This window comes from Xyrauchen texanus, chromosome 32 (assembly GCF_025860055.1).
Source record: "Xyrauchen texanus isolate HMW12.3.18 chromosome 32, RBS_HiC_50CHRs, whole genome shotgun sequence".
Classification (NCBI taxonomy): domain Eukaryota; kingdom Metazoa; phylum Chordata; class Actinopteri; order Cypriniformes; family Catostomidae; genus Xyrauchen; species Xyrauchen texanus.
In genome coordinates, this window is record NC_068307.1 from 4,637,944 (window position 1) to 4,656,945 (window position 19,002).

At 37.8% G+C, this 19,002-nt stretch overlaps 1 protein-coding gene across 2 annotated transcripts in view; it reads left to right on the forward strand.

Moving 5' to 3' along the window:
- The first annotated feature begins 3,784 nt into the window (after positions 1-3,784).
- The window catches only part of igsf21a (immunoglobin superfamily, member 21a), a 331,022-nt gene continuing 315,804 nt past the window's right edge, over positions 3,785-19,002 (forward strand). For both annotated transcript variants that reach the window (XM_052101058.1, XM_052101057.1), the window contains exon 1: positions 3,785-4,093. In XM_052101058.1, coding sequence (XP_051957018.1) covers positions 3,955-4,093 — 139 coding nt within the window. In that variant the 5' untranslated portion in view covers positions 3,785-3,954. The remainder of the gene's footprint in view (positions 4,094-19,002) is intronic.

Below are 19,002 nucleotides of genomic sequence, written 5' to 3' on the forward strand. Positions count from 1 at the left end.
GAACCGGGCAGGGAGTATCTGAATGACACTGTGACACAGCTCAGCCAATAAATATGCAATAGGGTCTACGAGTGCATAGCTGTTCTCTTTTCTTTCTCATTCTCTTATTAGGTTTTGACAACACATACACAAGCAAATACACATGCAAATGATATTTACATTCACAGCTCACCAGAAATGATTATACTGATATATACTTCTGAGCATCCCGACAGTATTGCGTGAGAGCTCGCCCTCTGCAGTGTGGGTGAACATGAATACAAAGCATTCCACACAATAGAGTTCAACATCCGGTAGACCTTAAACCGCCTCAGGTATGTATTTGCACACCCACATCTCTTTAATTAGCACTTGTGGCAGGTTCTTTTGGAGAGTTTTGAAATACATTTTCTAATGTGTGCCTTTGATTGAATTTCAGTGTGCCTGCAACGAGGTCTTGACCCCAGAGTATTGCGTAATATTCTCATCCTTGCTTCCGTCTTCCTTGTGGGTGTTGTCAGAGGCAAAATTAGCATTTCAGTAATATAAACCCAGCATAGGTATAATGCAAGGCTGCGCTATGAATTGTGTGCAAATGTGAAATGTGTGGGAGCGCCAACAAACTGTCTCATTCTTGCTAAAGTCCTATATGGCCACATTCAACCACTGAATCACCACAACCTTTACAGTGATTAAACAATGCACTTGGCACAATAATCTACCACCTAAGACTGTGAATCCTGTTAAACTGTGTCCTTTGTCAGAATACTATGTTGTATAATATTATGAGGCCAATAAAATCGTTCTCACTATTTTTATATGATAATTTCATTATATAGGTCCACATTGTAGGTCAGGACAACCAAGTTTATCCTGGGATAAATATACAGTATATATATATATACACTCACTGAGCACTATTAGGAACACCTGTACAACTACTTATTCATGGGATTATCTAATCAGCCAACCGTGTGGCAGAAGTGTAATGCAAAAAATCATTCAGATGCGGGTCAGGAGTTTCAGTTAATTTTCACATCAACCATCAGAATGGGGAAAACAAAATATTTCAATGATTTCGATTGTGGCATGATTGTTGGTGCCAGAAAGGCTGGTTTGAGTATTTCTGATGATTTTATTTATTTTTTTATTTTTTGCTGAGTTTACACAGAATGGTGCCCAACACAAAAAACTAAACAAAAAAAAGTAAAACAAAAATCCACAGATACACCTTGTTGATCAGAGAGGTCAATGGAGAATGGCCAGACTGGTTCGAGCTGACAAAGTATACAGTAACACGGATAACCACTCTGTACAACTGTAGTGAGCAGAATAGCATCTCAGAATGCACAACACGTCAAACCTTTAGGCAGATGGGCCACAACAGCAGAAGACCACGTTGGGCACTTTATTAGGACCATAGTGTACCTAATAATGTGCTCAGTGAGTGTATACATGGGTGATTGACATATACAGAACAGTTGTCTAAGATAATAATAAATAATTTAAACATCTAGTTTCAAACCCGTGTCAAGTTCGTAGAAATGTAATCTTTGTGTCCATATTTGTCCACACCATTTACAGCATTATCTAGCAAAAAAATATTTAATGACTTCAAAGTGGTGTAACCATCAAGGTTATGGATTATTAGGAACACCTGTTCAATTTCTCATTAATGCAATTATCTAATCAACCAATCACATGGCAGTTGCTTCAATGCATTTAGGGGTGTGGTCCTGGTCAAGACAATCTCCTGAACTACAAACTGAATGTCAGAATGGGAAAGAAAGGTGATTTAAGCAATTTTGAGTGTGGCATGGTTGTTGGTGCCAGACGGTCTGAGTATTTCACAATCTGCTCAGTTACTGGGATTTTCACACACAACCATTTCTAGGATTTACAAAGAATGGTGTGAAAAGGGAAAAACATCCAGTATGCGGCAGTCCTGTGGGCAAAAATGCCTTGTTGATGCTAGAGGTCAGAGGAGAATGGGCCGACTGATTCAAGCTGATAGAAGAGCAACTTTGCCTGAAATAACCACTCGTTACAACCGAGGTATGCAGCAAAGCATTTGTGAAGCCACAATACGCACAACCTTGAGGCGGATGGGCTACAACAGCAGAAGACCCCACCGGGTACCACTCATCTCCACTACAAATAGGAAAAAGAGGCTACAATTTGCAAGAGCTCACCAAAATTGGACAGTTGAAGACTGGAAAAATGTTGCCTGGTCTGATGAGTCTCGATTTCTGTTGAGACATTCAGATGGTAGAGTCAGAATTTGGCGTAAACAGAACGAGAACATGGATCCATCATGCCTTGTTACCACTGTGCAGGATGGTGGTGGTGGTGTAATGGTGTGGGGGATGTTTTCTTGGCACACTTTAGGCCCCTTAGTGCCAATTGGGCATCGTTTAAATGCCACGGCCTACCTGAGCATTGTTTCTGACCATGTCCATCCCTTTATGGCCACCATGTACCCATCCTCTGATGGCTACTTCCAGCAGGATAATGCACCATGTCACAAAACTCGAATCATTTCAAATTGGTTTCTTGAACATGACAATGAGTTCACTGTACTAAAATGGCCCCCACAGTCACCAGATCTCAACCCAATAGAGCATCTTTGGGATGTGGTGGAACGGGAGCTTCGTGCCCTGGATGTGCATCCCACAAATGTCCTTCAACTGCAAGATGCTATCCTATCAATATGGGCCAACATTTCTAAAGAATGCTTTCAGCACCTTGTTGAATCAATGCCACGTAGAATTAAGGTAGTTCTGAAGGCGAAAGGGGGTCAGACACAGTATTAGTATGGTGTTCCTAATAATCCTTTAGGTGAGTGTATATATATATATATATATATATATATATTCCCTAAATGTGTTTTTTGAGGCATGAATATTACGTTTTCTTAGGGTTACTTCATTTGATCTGAGGAAAATATGACTTTTCATAAAAATGTTTCATAAAAATATCTGATATCTCTGATTTATTGTTTTGGTTTGTTTTTGTCACATAACAACAAAATAGCTGCATGCATAATGATTGCACCACCTGAGTTTGATTTGGTGGACAAAAGTTGTTGTTTTTGTTTCTCCAAATATTTATAATATTTCAAAACAAAACATGTTCATAGAGGTGCATTTAAGTAATTGTTTGTGTGAATTTCTGTGCATTTTTTAAATGTATTTTTAATAAATAAATAGATGAACTCCACGTCACTGACCCATATTATCGTAGCATACAGTAAGTACAATTCATATATGCCTATGCAATATACAAAAGCCTATACATTATAATTCTACATCATCATTATCATGGCAAATCACCTCCTTACTTACTATACATTACATTCATAAAAAAACTTTTTAATGCCCCTAAATAAAACTACGTGGGGTTAATATGCAGTTACCCTAGGTGACGCTGTTCGTTCGGATGGTCGTAAGAACATTTCAAGCACTTGATCTTTCCAGGTTCTATGCAGTTAATGCAGGGTAAGGCTGCATCTCTTACCACGTATATGCCTATAATGTTCTTTCAATCCCTTTTCAGTGTGGGGGGAAATCCTGCGGGAATAAATCGGTTTAGTGGACAGAATTAGAGAGGAAACGTTTGAGCCAGGGTAGGATTAATGAAAATTGTGTGAAATAAAAAGCGAGTGATCACGAGTGATTTTGTTCGTGTCTGTTTCTGGAGGGAGGGAGGAGGAAGAGAGAGAGAGTGAGAGAGAGAGCGCGCGCATAGATTTTCATCCAAATCCATATCTATTTTTTAATCCTCGACTGCCGCCGTATTGCTGGTCGTAGCCGAAGAGAGGAGACTATTTCACAATGCAACGCGTTTAAAAACCATTGCGCAATCTTCACCTCTTATCTTCGCGTCCTGTTAAGTGCGCATATGTGTTAAACTTCAATTTTCCTTCCGACACTTGGACAGCATCATGACCGGTTTGTGGGATCGCATCCCTTTGGAATGGTTGGAATTACGCGGCGAGGTGCTGGAGCGCATGTGAACGCCAATGGAGTTTGGGATTTATTTCTAAATATGGGAAAGATGACTGTATTGTCTTTGCTTTTTCTCTTGTGCGCTGATCTACTGCAAGTAGCTGTCGGTAAGTACTTATTTTGTTATGCTGTGTTGTGTTTTTTAATCGCTAACCCGTGCGCAATATAGTGAAAAATACTCATTCTGCGCAGCATTTCGAATTCTGCGCACATATATTCTCCTCGGATACGATATGAACCCTGTTCATACTGTGTATATGCAAATCCACGTTTTTTATACGGACTTAGATTAAGTTTATCCGTTTTATGAGAGATTCTCAGCCATGGTACTTTGCTGGGCATCTCGGGGTAGTATGAGCTCAGAAAGCCTCAGAGACTGACTGAATATCATTTTTTTTACATATCGGTACATTGCAAAGCAGCAGGACGTTTAAACATTCCCAAAATAAATGAGGTTGAACGCATTAGTTAGTCTACCCTGACCATCTGTATTATTTCAGAGTCAAATCACATGAGTACAGATGGATCATTTATTTTACAGTAGGCTACTTTTATTCTCAGTTTGGTTAAGGATATCCAAAATGAATCGAATCACAAGCAATGGACCACTGGATCATTTCTCTATATATGTATTTTCCCAGCACACGTCTATTTATTCATAGCCTTTTTATACATTATAAAGTATTTTTTTTATTTTTATTTATTTATGGTTCACTTAATTCAAATGCAGCTTTTCCCTTCCTCCCCAAATCCATACATGCCTTTAAATACTATCACGATGTCAACTGTTCTACAGTGTTGGGTGTAATGCATTACTAAGTAATTAATTACTGTAATTAAATGACTCTTTCATTGAGAAAAGCAAAGTAAGGGATTACTCTTATTTTTCCGTAATTTAATTATAGTTACGTCTGATGTAATTGGGTAAAATACTATAGGCTATAGAACAATCTATTTAAAACAATAGTGAATTTAAAAACTAAATTTAACGTCTAACATTAAAATATATGTTTTCTAATTTAACACTGCCCCTTTAAATTCTCTTGTCAGTTCATGAATAATATATTTGATATTACATGGTTTATTTGAATGAACTAAAAGAGCAGTTTCATGACTGTCCTTGTATTTTTCATTTGGTCGATGTTGATAATGGTTTAAGAATGTAATTAGTAATAAGTAATGCAATTAATTTTCAGACAGATTAATTAGTACAGTAATTTAATTACACTGTAGATGATGTAATTAGTTGTTAGTAATTAATTACTTTTTTAGAGTCACTTACACAACACTGCTGTTTTAGACAGTTGATAATGTATTTAACAGCCAGTTCTCTTACGACAAAATAATAAGAATAATAAGAAGAAGAAAAAAATGCAAGGCTTTAGATTTACTGTGGGCAATTAATACCACTTTACATTCCAGTGTGCTTTTTTTTTCTCTGAAAATTATCGGAATATGTGACCATCGGTATTGTGACGTGCATCCATTCTGATGTTCAAGCTAGATGATGATTGACGTTCAGGTTCGAACCTCAGAGTGACATCTGGCACGTTTAGGGTGCTTGATCATCGTCAATCTTGCACATCTGCTTTCGTACTTACTGGGTTACAAGTCACAACTCACGATGGCATTCAAACCAAAAGCGAGTCAGTGATATAACTCAAGTCATGTCCTGCAAATATCGCCTCACAGAGTGGGGCGATCATTCATAATATCGACTACATTGGTGGTTGGCATGTCCCATATTTTAATACTGGCCACCTGTCTGTGCATAATGCAGACTGTTGAGAGCATCATTGTTGCATCAACCATCAGGTCTCATGAAGTTCAGCAGAGATCGTCGTTACCCATCATTGGAATGAACGATCTACAGCCACAATGGATAGGGGATCATTTTCTTGTGTACAACGGCATTGGCATCCTTCTATTTCCTCCCCAACACAATTTCTGCCTCCCTGTTGCCTGGCTGCCCACATACTATAATGTTACACAGAGAGAATAATGGTACACATAAACAACTTCGTTATGACAATGATTAAATGAAGATAGTTCAGCTAAAAATGATAATTCTGTCATAATTTACAAGGAAAGGTGTTTGAACCAGTGAAAGTAGGTGCATCACAAACCGCACTCTTCTGCACTATTCTACATCATTCATCATTTTGAAGTGTACTATGTTAAAGGTGCACTCCTCATTAAAAACGTTTAACTCCTAAAAATATGTATTGTAATTTTTAATATATGTAGGATATCATGACCACTCGTTAAAACGAAGACTCCAGTCATATCAGTAACTTTACAATGGCTGTTTTATTCTATATGGAGAGGGTCCGCACATGGGGGAGCCATGTTAGAATGACATGACCAGCCGAATACTACTCACTTAATCTCAGTATCCATCCTGTTATTTGACACTTTCACTCATTGATTAAAGTAACCATGGCTAACTGTGAATACTGCATATCTACAATGGCATCTGAAACTGAAAACTCTTGATTTTAAACAATGCTGCATCCAAGCCACTAGGTGTCAGTGTAAGACCAAGATGACACAAAGACAAACGATACTGAGTGCACCTTTAACACTGAAAATGCATCAAAATGAAGTGTACTAAAATTATGCCGATGATGCACTTCTACAGCCGTCAAAATGGAGTGTGGCGTACGTACCGGAAGAGGCGGAGTTAGCTGTCTGCGCTGCTGGTCTGACAAAACTATTGTAAATAATGGAGAATGTTGCAACTAGCGAAACTTCTGAGAAGACAGCATCTTAGAAATGCGAGTCTAAAGCTTTACCATCACAACACGCTGCGTGAATATGTAAATGTTTTGAGATACGAGTGTTGAACTGATATTGGCTAACGTGCTAAAGCTAACCAACACATCGCATGCTTTTAAAATGTCACTTCAATCAGATGTTAAACGGCAATTCTTCCATGCAGTAAAACAAACTTTAAGTGTTGCATTTGGGACAGTACTACACATTGAAAACGCATACACTATATGGCTAAGTGCATAGTGTATAGTGCATAATTTGGGACACAGCTAGTGACTGGTTCAAACAGCTAACCTTAGCTCATAAGTTCAAACCCTTTTCTGTATTCTTTTCGGCTGATTCATTAAAAAGGCCTGTTTCAAAGGAGCCATAGTTCAGATTTAGACTAAGATTTTCTGTTATGAATTTTTTTTTTGCATGATCTCTTTCAGTAGACACTGGCTGGAACCAGTAGGCAGAACACAGACATTCAATTACCCAGAAGATCGATCCAAGTAAACAACTTCCATTTCTGTTTCTTCTGATAGTTAAATACAGCATTTCTACTTGATAAAATGAACACATCTTTCATCAAGGAGCTGTCGTGCCCTTCTGACACAACTGCTCCCACAGACTTTGGAAAATCTTCTAGAAATGTAGCTCGTCTGCAGGTGGTGTTCCATCTAATGACCTTTAACTCTGACAACACTCCAGGAGTAACCCACGATATTGCCCTCCACACCCGTCCAGAATTCAGTGCAGTATAGGCTCTCCACAAGTGAGCCATTCAACCCCCCCTGTGGATTCCTCTATTTCCTCCTCTTAAGAGAGTTCTTCCTCAACAGATCCATCATGATCAAGTTTACTGGCTGCAGCTGAGACAGGTGTTGGCAATTCTAGCTTTAGTCTCCAATAATCACTCTTTAACAAATGTGACCTTCAGGAGTTTCTTTGTCACCAAATAGAAAGTTCATTATTTAAAGAGAAGAATTCAAAGGAAGACAAGTGTGTTCTCCTTATACTAACAGTCCAAAGCCTCTTGGCTCATTCTGCTTGGTTTGATTAATTTGCACTGAGGAGATGCATCTGAATCATTTTATTAGAATTTTTATCTATTGCATGCTCATTTCTGCAAATGAGTAGGTAATGTGAGCATGCAATAACAAATATATATATATATATAGCAGATAGCAGGGGAAATCAATGCTTAATGCAAAAAATAAACTGAAACGAAACATATGATCATGCATAGTTAGGCTTATAAATAGGCTTATTCGTTTTTAAAAATGAGGACAAAATGCTTTCCATATTGTTTGTTGTTGGCATTAAGCATCATTTATCCAATTAAACTGTACAGTATTTTTGTCCAAATTCATCTGTCACTTGGTAGAAGCTAGCCAAATTAGACGGATGCAGAAACTACATAAACAAAAACAAATTAAATAAAAAAAAATATGGGTTCACATGCTGCGATTCAAAGGTTCAATACAAGTTAAGTTACAGCACTTCTGGCGTAATGTCCAAAAAATACAAATAAATAAATGTTTTGACTTGTACCTTAAGTACCTTGTCTTAAAATAAAAAGCAGAAATCGAGGTTACAATGAGGCACTTACAACAGAAGTAAATGGGACCAATTTTGGAGGGTTTAAAGGCAAAAAGGTGAAGCTTCTAATTTAATATAAGAAATTACATTAATCCTTCTATTAAGACTCTGGTATTATTTGAGCTGTAAAGTTGCTTAAGTCACCGGTAAACGATCGTTTTAGAGTTTACCGTGTTATGATATCATGGTAAACGAAGTTGTAAAATTGGATATAACTTAACACAGAAAAGGTTATAGTTATAACACATATAGTTTACGTCTTGTGGCAATACTTTTCAAACAGTATTTTAACGTTTACAGATTGGCCCCCATTCACTTCCATTGTGAGTGCCTCACTGTAACCCAGATTTTTGCTTTTTTAAGAAAAAGAGGAAATTATTATATGTGGTACTCAACATTATGCCACAAATGCTGTCGATTGAGCTTAACTTGTATTAAACCTGGAATATTCCTTTAAAAGTTAAATTTTTTAACTTTCTACTATCCCAGTTTATTGTTCATTGACAACTATAAAGCTATGTTCGGACTGCAAGCAAATCAGATTTTTTCTTCTTCTTTTCAGGCAGATTGTCCTCACTATTAATTGCAAGTGATCAAATCACATTTGCGCATTCAGACATAAAAACCTATCTGCATGGGTTGAATTGGTAATGACATAGGCGTACCCACGTGACAATGTTTCAAAAACAGATGCGGTAAAAATGGAGGTGCGTCATCTCGCTCTCCAAATTTTCTTGTGCGACGGAGGAATTCAGCATCGTGACTGGTAAATAGGAGACTGGTAAATATTGTGATGTTCCGTGCTGCAGTCATCGATTTCTTACGTCATCGTTGTGTGTTGCATTAAGAGTGACGCAAAAGACCATTTGAAATCCGAATTGAGCAGCCAGAGCGTCCAGACTGAGACACATCTGAAAAAATCCTCCCGCTGTGGTTTGAATCAGATTCGGAAAAATCCGATTTCATGTGGTTTTTTGCTTTCCAGACTATCACAACACATCTGGATACAATCTGGATATGCCAAAAAATCAGATTTTTAGTGGCAGTCTGAACAAGGCCTAAGTAAGTCATTCGTGGGTATAAACCTCCCCAAAAAGTTTAAACACTGAGCCTTCCAGGCACTAGCAATACATTGATGTTTATATTTTGAGCGGACCTCTCAGGTCCACCCATCCCTTTATAGTTCAACCAATAGTGTGAGTTTGTGTCTACTTAACATGCATGGCAGACGTTTACAGAGGAAAATAAATGTAGCTTTTCCCAAAATCCAAAGACTTGCTTAAACAATCATGAGACAGAGTAAAACCACGATGTCGCATTTACAAGGTGGAGGAATTTGAGGGAATTTTTGGGATCCGATGGAGACTCCAAACTTGTAGAGTTTCTTCTCATCAGGTAAGCTACCCTCAAGGTACTGCCACCAGGTATCATATTCATGGAGTATTGTAATATAACATTCAACTCTAACATGTTTTTTCTACTTTTGAGGAAATGCAGTACGGATTTCCACGTATGTGGACATATGTTTATCAGGGCGTTGACGCACGATTAAAAAACAGATATTTTAAAGTGGCATATCAAATGAAACTATAGACTCTCTTCTTTACAACCAAACAGGTTTCAATTAAAAAACATAGAGATTTCTTAGCAGAGGCACTTTTGTTGGAGCTGCGTCCAAAGGAGTGCTTCACGGAAACCAACGTCATGCTGTTGTCACATGACTATATGCGGCAGAAGTAAACCCTTAAATGACAGTCTAGAGTCTTATGAACAGTATTCAGTCGATTTTTATACATTTTAATTATGCGTTGCATATAGCAAAATCAACATACAACATCCATGCATGTGGAGACGGGGTTGCACAAGGTTAAATATATCTGAGAGAAAATAAGATGTCTCAGAAAAAATATTTTGTTTTGTTCCCAATCATGTCAACTGTTCCTGAGAAAATGTTTGTGTTGATACGACAAGTTATAGCATAACAAAAACTATTTATCAGTGTCCAAAAACATCTCCATGTGTCCAAAAGCATCTCCAAACAAATGAAACATAACAGTTGTACATAATAACTAATTACACATGCAAACACAACAACGAATAAAGGTTTGCATGGCACGCAGAAATTATTTTAGTAATGAGATTTCGCAGAATTGATGCCTTTTGACTCGCTGAGTCTTCATCATCGAGTCTGTGTCATTTACTTGGCGCCATCTCCTGGTGGCCATATGTAACATTGTGCTTCATGTGGATAATCTAATGATCTTGCATCCGATTACCTTGTGTGAGGGCTCGTTTGAAAGATAAGATGAATGATTCTTTTTATTAATTTTCAAAATGGAACACTTCTGATTTGTCTGCAAATTTCAAAGCATTCATATTACCTGCATGCATTGGCAAGTAGAGCTTCTAAGCTTTCAAACAATACCTATTTTGTGTTGGCCAAGACTGTAGTTATTAATATTGTAAAGATTTTTTTTTCTCGCGGGCCTATCCGAGTTTAAAGGGTTAAAGTGATTCATTTAGGCTTTTTTTGCCATCAACAAAAGTAATCTGAAATGAAAATAGGTGCAGACAGCAGAGCAGTAAAAAGATAGTTTATATGTATTTGGATTCTCATATCTGCGCACCTGTGAAAACTACTCTGATTAATGAGCAGTCTGTCTTTTGACATGGACATTTGCTCAAGTTGGGCAGCGTTGTCTTTGTTTTTGGAAGCATAAATTAAATGATTATATGGCTATATGCGCTGAGCAGTGAATTTGGCAGTCCTATGCTAAAAAATGATTACCTTTGACAGTTTTTGTTTGCAGACAAAGCTATTTGTCAGCTCTTGGATAGATGTTTTGAAACTACAGTACAGGGAATTAATTTAGAATTAATTAATCTAGCAGCCACTGGTTCTACAAGGTCATTTGCGGAAGAGGACACCCCTGGGACACATACATTGCAATAAAATTTTATTCGAATAATAATGAGGCATCATTGAATATATATATATATATGAAACAAGATTAAAATTAAGAAAAATGTTCGCAGCCCTTCGATCACATTTCTATTCAGGTTTTGTTGAGTTGCTTACACTGCAATGTCCCCCACAGGTTGTTGCAGGGATAGTGCCGTTGCCTGTTTTCTCACACTGGATGGATAAGTGGTTGAGAAACAAGGAATGCCTTGAATGACAATTGTAGAGAGTAGGAGCAGTCTAAAGCTCTTCACCTATCTTCTCTGGTTTCAATGAGTCACTAATGCATGGGATGGGGATCTTTTCAGCTCTGTTGTTTTTGAAGGGCCTCTCATCAGGACCGAGACATACAAAACAAGTCAGGATGTGTTATGTTGTGTTTGGGCTTATGGGGTTGGCCGTGACATCACATTACCCAAATTATTGATATTTCCCATATAGTTTGTCTCGCTGCAGGAATTATTAGAAAATTGGCTTTAGATCTGAAATAGACCCAAAAATGTGTCATGGGTCTGATGGGTAGCAGACAGCAGGGAACAAACAATGTTAAATGCGGATAGTAAAATGCAACTATCCATATAATCATGCAAAATTAGAGACTTGAAAACATAAAGTCTCATCAACTTTTAAAAATGAGGAAAAATGTCTTCAATATCTTGTGTTGTTGACGTAAAAGGCCTTGAGTACAATAAAACTCTATGATTTTTGGTGCAAATGTATCTGTCATCTGGAAATATGACTAATATACTAATACAATATTTTGCTCAGTATTTCTTCCTTGTGTAAAGCTGGTAATATAAACTTACTGTTTTTTATGCTTGTATAACATTTTCTATTTAGTCAAATTCATGTTAATAATTTGCACATTGCTGGGCCTATGCAGTTTATGGTAATATTAATATATTTCATGTTTTTATTTTTTTGTAAATATCTTTGTTACTGTGTTGGGTAGTGTTGGGAGCTGAGAACCATTTATTTTTTTAAATAATGGAACCAAATAATTTTCATGAATTTCGATACTATTAATGGTTTTAAACATCTATTTTTACACTGATACAGACAGAAAACTATGCTTGAGTATACTGACTAAAAGTGTTTCCTGAATATTGCACTACCATTCAGCGCCACTGCAATTGAATCAGCAGCACAAAACGTACGTAAAAAAAAAAAGAAAAGTGTAGTCTGATTAGTCTGACAAAAAGTGAGCCGGTTCTTTTGAATCTACAGCGCACAAAATAAAGCACGACCAGTGTAGTACATTTCCCGAACGAATGACTTTCATGAGCTGGTCCTTTTGAATCTACAGTGCAAAACATACAGCTTGACTGTGTAGTCTGATTCCCGAATGACATGAGCCAGTTCTTTTGACTCTACAGCACCAAAAATATGGTGCAACCAGTGTGATTCGATTGCAGAACGAATGACTCTTTTGTGTCTTTTTTTTTTAATACAGCATGACCAGTGTAATCTGATTCCCGAACAAATTGCTATTATGAGCCGGTCCTTTTGAATCTACAGTGCAAAACATACAGCTTGACCAATGTAGTCTGATTCCCGAATGACTCAAGAGATGATTCTTTTTACTCTACCGCACAAAAATTACAGCGAGACCAGTGAATTACGATTCCTGAACGAATTACTCTTATTGTGCCAGTTTGTTTGAATCAACAGTGCAAAATACAGTGTTTCTAGTGTAGTCTGATTTCCAAATGGATGACTCTTATGAGCCGATTCTTTTGAATCAACAGCATGAAACATACAGCTTGAACAGTGTAGTCTGATTCCCGAATGACTCTTAGGAGCCGGTTCTTTTGAATCTACAGCGCAAAACATGCAGCACGACCAGTGTATCCCGATTCCAAACCAAATGACTTGGCTCTTTAGAATCTAGACCCCAAAACACACAGCGCTAACTCCGAACGAATGACTGTCATCAGCTGGGGTTTTTTCGTGAATAAAAAAAACAAACTCAACAGTAAGTCATTAATTTCGTCATGTCTGAGTCCAAATTAAGCAACAACTGTTACTGTATTATGTGTTCTTAAGGCTTGCGAGACCTAAATCAGAGTAATCACTGGATGGTTGTTGAAGTGTCAATGTGTAGTTAAAGATACACATTACACTTAACATCCCTACTGTTGTGTTACCACTACATGTCGAATTAAATGTATTGGTCCTGAAGAGATTTGTCTTTGCTGTCAATGGCGTCCCCATGCAAACATTCACACCTTCCATTAAATTCCACCACCAGCCATATTGTTCCCAGGCCCAGTGACCTATGCATTTCCCCAGCCACAGATCCTGGATGCCGCATGTTTGTTAGTTTGCTTGGACTCTTTCACACCTCTTAAATGCTGTACCCTTTGCTTTGTCCAGTATGCTCATTTACTCAATTCTGTTATCACTCTTTTCTTGCATCTACACGATTATTTTGGTCAATTAACTTGCTTGCTTGCACCCCCGAACTGCTGTTGTTTTTCCACATAGAGCTAATTATTTAAAGACCTGCCCAAACATCTTGTATGGCCTTATAGTTGTCCTTTTACTCTTATTAAGTGGTGTAAAAGAGGGGTTTGCATCAATTTATTTCAAGGTTATTGTACTGTATATTGATTTTAATCTCTCCCCACATTCATCAGGTCTGAACTTTCAGGTGAAAGTTCAGACTTGAGCTTCACAGTAATGAACCTCTAATGATCTTGCATCTGGTCTCCATACAGGGAAGTTCCTTATAGTTTGTTGGTCTTTCAGGAGTGGACCCAGTGTTTGTACAAACACATGGAGATGTCTTTTGAGCCTTTTCTGGATTACATTTAATTTGATCCTTGTTCTCGTAAAAATAATTCAAGCAATGATGTACTGTACTATTCAATGTCTTGAGGATTCTAAGACCACTTATGCTGCCTACACACTATACGGCTTTCAAATTTTTCACACGACTACACAACTGTTTGTCTATAATGGGATATCTTGAAATTGCTGTGGTTTGCACATTGCATGAGGGGGTCACACATTACAAAACATCTCACTAGGAAGTATCCCTGACAACTCTTGTCTGGTCTCCAAACCACGTTTCACACTGAAACACACACGAGAAGTGATACAGGAAATGACGTACAGTTGAAGTCATACGTTTTCATACACCTTAGCCAAATTCATTTAAAATCAGATTTTCACAATTCCAAATATTTAATCATAGAAAACATTCCCTGTCTTAGGTCAGTTAGGATCACTACTTTATTTTAAGAATGTGAAATGTCAGAATAATAGTAGATAGAATGATTTATTTCAGTTTTTATTTCTTTCATCACATTCCCATTGGGTAAGTAGTTTATACACACTTTGTTAGTTTGGTAGCATTTCCTTTAGATAGTTGAACTTGGGTCAAACATGTTGGGTAGCCTTCCACAAGCTTCTCACAATAAGTTGCTGGAATTTTGGCCCAATCCTCCAGAAAGAACTGGTGTAACTTTTCAGGTTTTCAGGAGTCAGGTTTGTAGGCCTCCTTGCTCACACATGCATTTTCAGTTCTGCCCACAAATTTTCTATCGGATTGAGGTCAGGGCTTTGTGATGGCCACTCCAATACCTTGACTTTGCTGTCCTTAAGCCATTGTGTCACAACTTTGGAGGTATGCTTGAGGTCACTGTCCATTTGGAAGACCCATTTGTGTCCAAGCTTTAACATCCTGGCTAATGTCTTGAGATGTTGCTTCAATATATCCACATAATGTCCTTCCTCATGATGCCATCTATTTTGTGAAGTGCACCAGTCCCTCCTGCAGAAAAGCACCGCCACAACATGATGCTGCCACCCCATGCTTCACGGTTGAGATGGTGTTCTTCGGCTTGCAAGCCTCACTATTTCTCCTTCCTGAGCGGTATGATGGCTGCGTGGTCCCATGGTGTTTATACTTGGGTACTATTGTTTGTACAGATGATCGTGGTACCTTCAGGCATTTGAAAATTGCTCCCAAGGATGAACCAGACGGTTCACAATTTATTAGATTTTTTTCCGGATGTCTTGGCTGATTTCTTTTGATTTTATTTAGTTCCTGGAACTAATTATCTTGACATTTAGGACAATAGCTCTCCTTCACTACAGGGAATTAAAAATATATATATATTCAAATATATCTTGAAAGGGTCAGTAACTTGAGGCAAACACAGTTGTAAGCACAGTGCTTGAAAGATAAAGAAGAACACTGGCCAAAGAATTATCATTCATCTTAACAGTTGGGATTGGGTTCAGGGGTCAATGTGCAGGGAATAAAGCCTTTGATGGGAATCGTGAAATAGAAGAGGCTACAGAGTGTTCTTTTAGATAAAGCAACTGGCCCCACCAGTGTAAAAATGGTAATATGTTTAAAACATATAAAACTATTGTAAATGTGATGAGTGGAAGTTTTAGAAAAAGCACTAAAAATAAGCACTTTATATCTCAGACATATAACATCTCTGAAAACTTTTTTCCCCAACATACAAATGTTAGTTTAAAATGTACATGAAAGTACAAGGGAAAGTGTGTATTTTAGGTGCTGTGACAAGTCAGCATTTCTCCAAAGTTTTTAAAGATCTTGATCACCTTTCAACCTTCCAGGAGCGCAAATAAACTATAAACTAAATAATACTAATATATTATGTATTTATATATAGCTATATAAGATCATAAAATAGTTTAAAATAGTTAGATGAAGAAAGCGTCATACAGCGGGAAACTGATGACAATGCTTAACATTTCACGTCATATGCTGCACTAACATAACTATGTATAAAAACACAAATTTGGCCAGAATATGTACACATATAAAGATAAAATAAAATAAAAAATAAAAACATACCTTAAAGTATAGATCTTTCAGATATTTTGCAGATTAATTGCTCATATTTTCACTCTATTGGAGTTTGTTGCATTTTATATCTGCAGTGTTTTAATTCCTTCCCCAGATTATTCTTGAGATAAAGTGAAAAGTACAATGATTTGAGCCTCTAATACTCAGCCACAAAGTAATATTTTTCATGACTTATTTTCTGCATTTTTATGAAGTGTGAACATTATTCAGCAAGCAGCACATAAGATCCCAGTAATGCCTTGCAGTATTAATAAATTATGCAACTGCCTATGTTCGAGCCGTTAGCTTTACAAAAGTTATTTGTAATTTTGTAAATATTCAGAGCTTATCATATACTTAATATGTTGTATTAAAATTAATACTTAATATTAAAATCCATTGTATTGGCCTACCTTGCAGAGTTTATTGAATTTTAACTTTGTTATGGGCTCCGCGCAGGCATGTGTGAGTCCAGGGTGGCTGCCTATATGGCCTGTAGGACAGACCGGTACTTGCGCAGCGGGCCGGCCCAAATCACCCAGTGGCCCAAAGGGAAAATGCCCGGTGCTCCCGATGGCCAGTCCACCCCTGATTACACCTCCACCTTCATCTGTGAATCCAGGGTCGTAGATCGGGAGGCCAAGAACTTCTTGTCTCGAAAGATGCTGTCTATGATAGTGGTTTTCAATCTTTTGATGCCAAGGACCCCCACGATTTAACAATCCCCTTGCAATGGACCCCCTTTTTTTTTTTTTAATATAAAGGCAGCTATGCATGCAGAAATTACGTGATTTAGGCTTTGCTTCCGCTCTTCTGCGCAGAATGGTGAATCTGAATGTTTGAATAGTAAACATAGATACAGATGATCATCTTATCAGAGCGAATGTCACTTAAGAAACAAAACTCGCCCTTCCCCTCAAAAAATAAATAAGTAACGAAAGGAAGAGCAAGACGATATCCCAAAATATGACTTATCAACAGGTAAATAGCATATTTTCCACTGCTGTTTTGACTTATTGCAAACAGTTGTTTTAAAATAAATAGCTTTACAAAAGTGAGGCAATGATGACATTAGACATAACAATTGTAAGTCATATCAGATTAAATAAATCGGTGGAAACTATTATAATTTAGCTAGCAGGCAAATAGACCAATGTAGTAACTGGACAAGATACTGGCATTGTTACCAGCATAAAAGTAAATCATTTTCCATTGTACGTCCTTCCTTGAAAATGTAATTGAATGCACTGCAGTACGGTCCACAATCCATAATAAAATGCCCCATTAGAGTGGGGCAATGCTATCTAACGAACTACCACACTAAGAGAGCTACCTGGCTAACTATCGGTCCAATAAAATATCTTGTCCAGCTTGTTTAAGATCTCTGAGTTGACGCCACCTCTGAAAAGCCAATCTGACGTTGTTTCATGTTTTAATATGGGCTCTGTCGCTGTCCCTTTTTGCTTGCAAACTCTTCTCGGTTCTAGGTTTCTTTATTTTGAAAATGGGTGATTCCCAAGAGGGTTCCCTTTTTGAATGATCCATGGTTAATGTCGCTCATTTGTTGTGGCTACAAGCTTTCAGCTTCAAACTACTACCGCACATATCACCACACATATCCATGTGCTGTAATAGCTGGATCTTCTTTTCTTTATGGACATGAGGTAAACACGCATGGACGAATGACGGAAGTGTGCAATTTCCAGCCAAATCTGTCCCGACAGCTCTAAAATATAAATCATTATTATAGGCTTACCACTGTAGATCGGGGTAAGGCAAAAACATGGTTTGGAAGATGTATTTTGGTTTACTTGCTCATTAATGACTTTCTTTATACAGTCGCCACATATGGAAACATAAGAAACTATAGCTTTGTTTTGACAGCTCGTCTTTATCCAACGTTAAGGTTGAGCTGAAGCAGGGCTGTGGCGGCAGCATAAGTTGAGAATTTAAGGATTGTGATCTGTGAGATGCTCTGAGGCTTCCCTTTGTCCTGTTCCGGTCTGCCTGTGACAGCTGTACTTGACTCAGAGGAAGTGAGAATAGATATTGGCAAGAAGGAGGATTCTGCCAGTCTTTCTCTCCTCCAATCATTGGCTTATGGCATGATGCCCCAATTACTGCTTACATAAAATGATTAGACAAGAAAAACAAGAGGGAAATCATTATGGTATGGATATTTTTTCTCTTTTGGATGATTTGTCGTTCATAATTTTTAATGGGCATCTCTGTTCTTTGTTGTGGAAGATAGGCCAGACACCCCATGGGGTAAGACGTCCCACTTTAAATTTTTGCCTTGCCCATAGATGTCACTAAATCTCATTTCAGAAAATGTATTAAATGGCTCCATTCCATTGGAATGATACGTCATAACATATAATTGAGTGAAATAAATCAGTTTGAAGTTATTATCATTGTTGCTATTTTGACATCCCTTCCTTGTTTTAAAATCTGAAATAATTTCAATATTATAATATGCCACAGATTCACAAAAATCAAGGTGGTATATTCAGATTGAACTGCTCCAATGGTAGGAACATTACTTATTATGGAATTTACGTACTGATCGGGGCATGATGGTAAATGGTCTGCACTTATATAGCGCTTTTTTTAACCTTAGAGGTTACCAAAGCACTTTACACTGTGTCCCAATCACCCATTCACACTCACACTCATACACCAATGGTGGCAGAGCTGCCATGCAAGGTGCTAGTCTGCCATTGGGAGCAACTTGGGGTTCAGTTTCTTTCCCAAGGACACTTTCGGCATGTGGAGTCATGTGGGCCGGGAATCAAACCACCAACCCTGGGATTGGCAGCCGACCCGCTCTACCACCTGAGCCGCAGCCTCCCAAACATGATAGA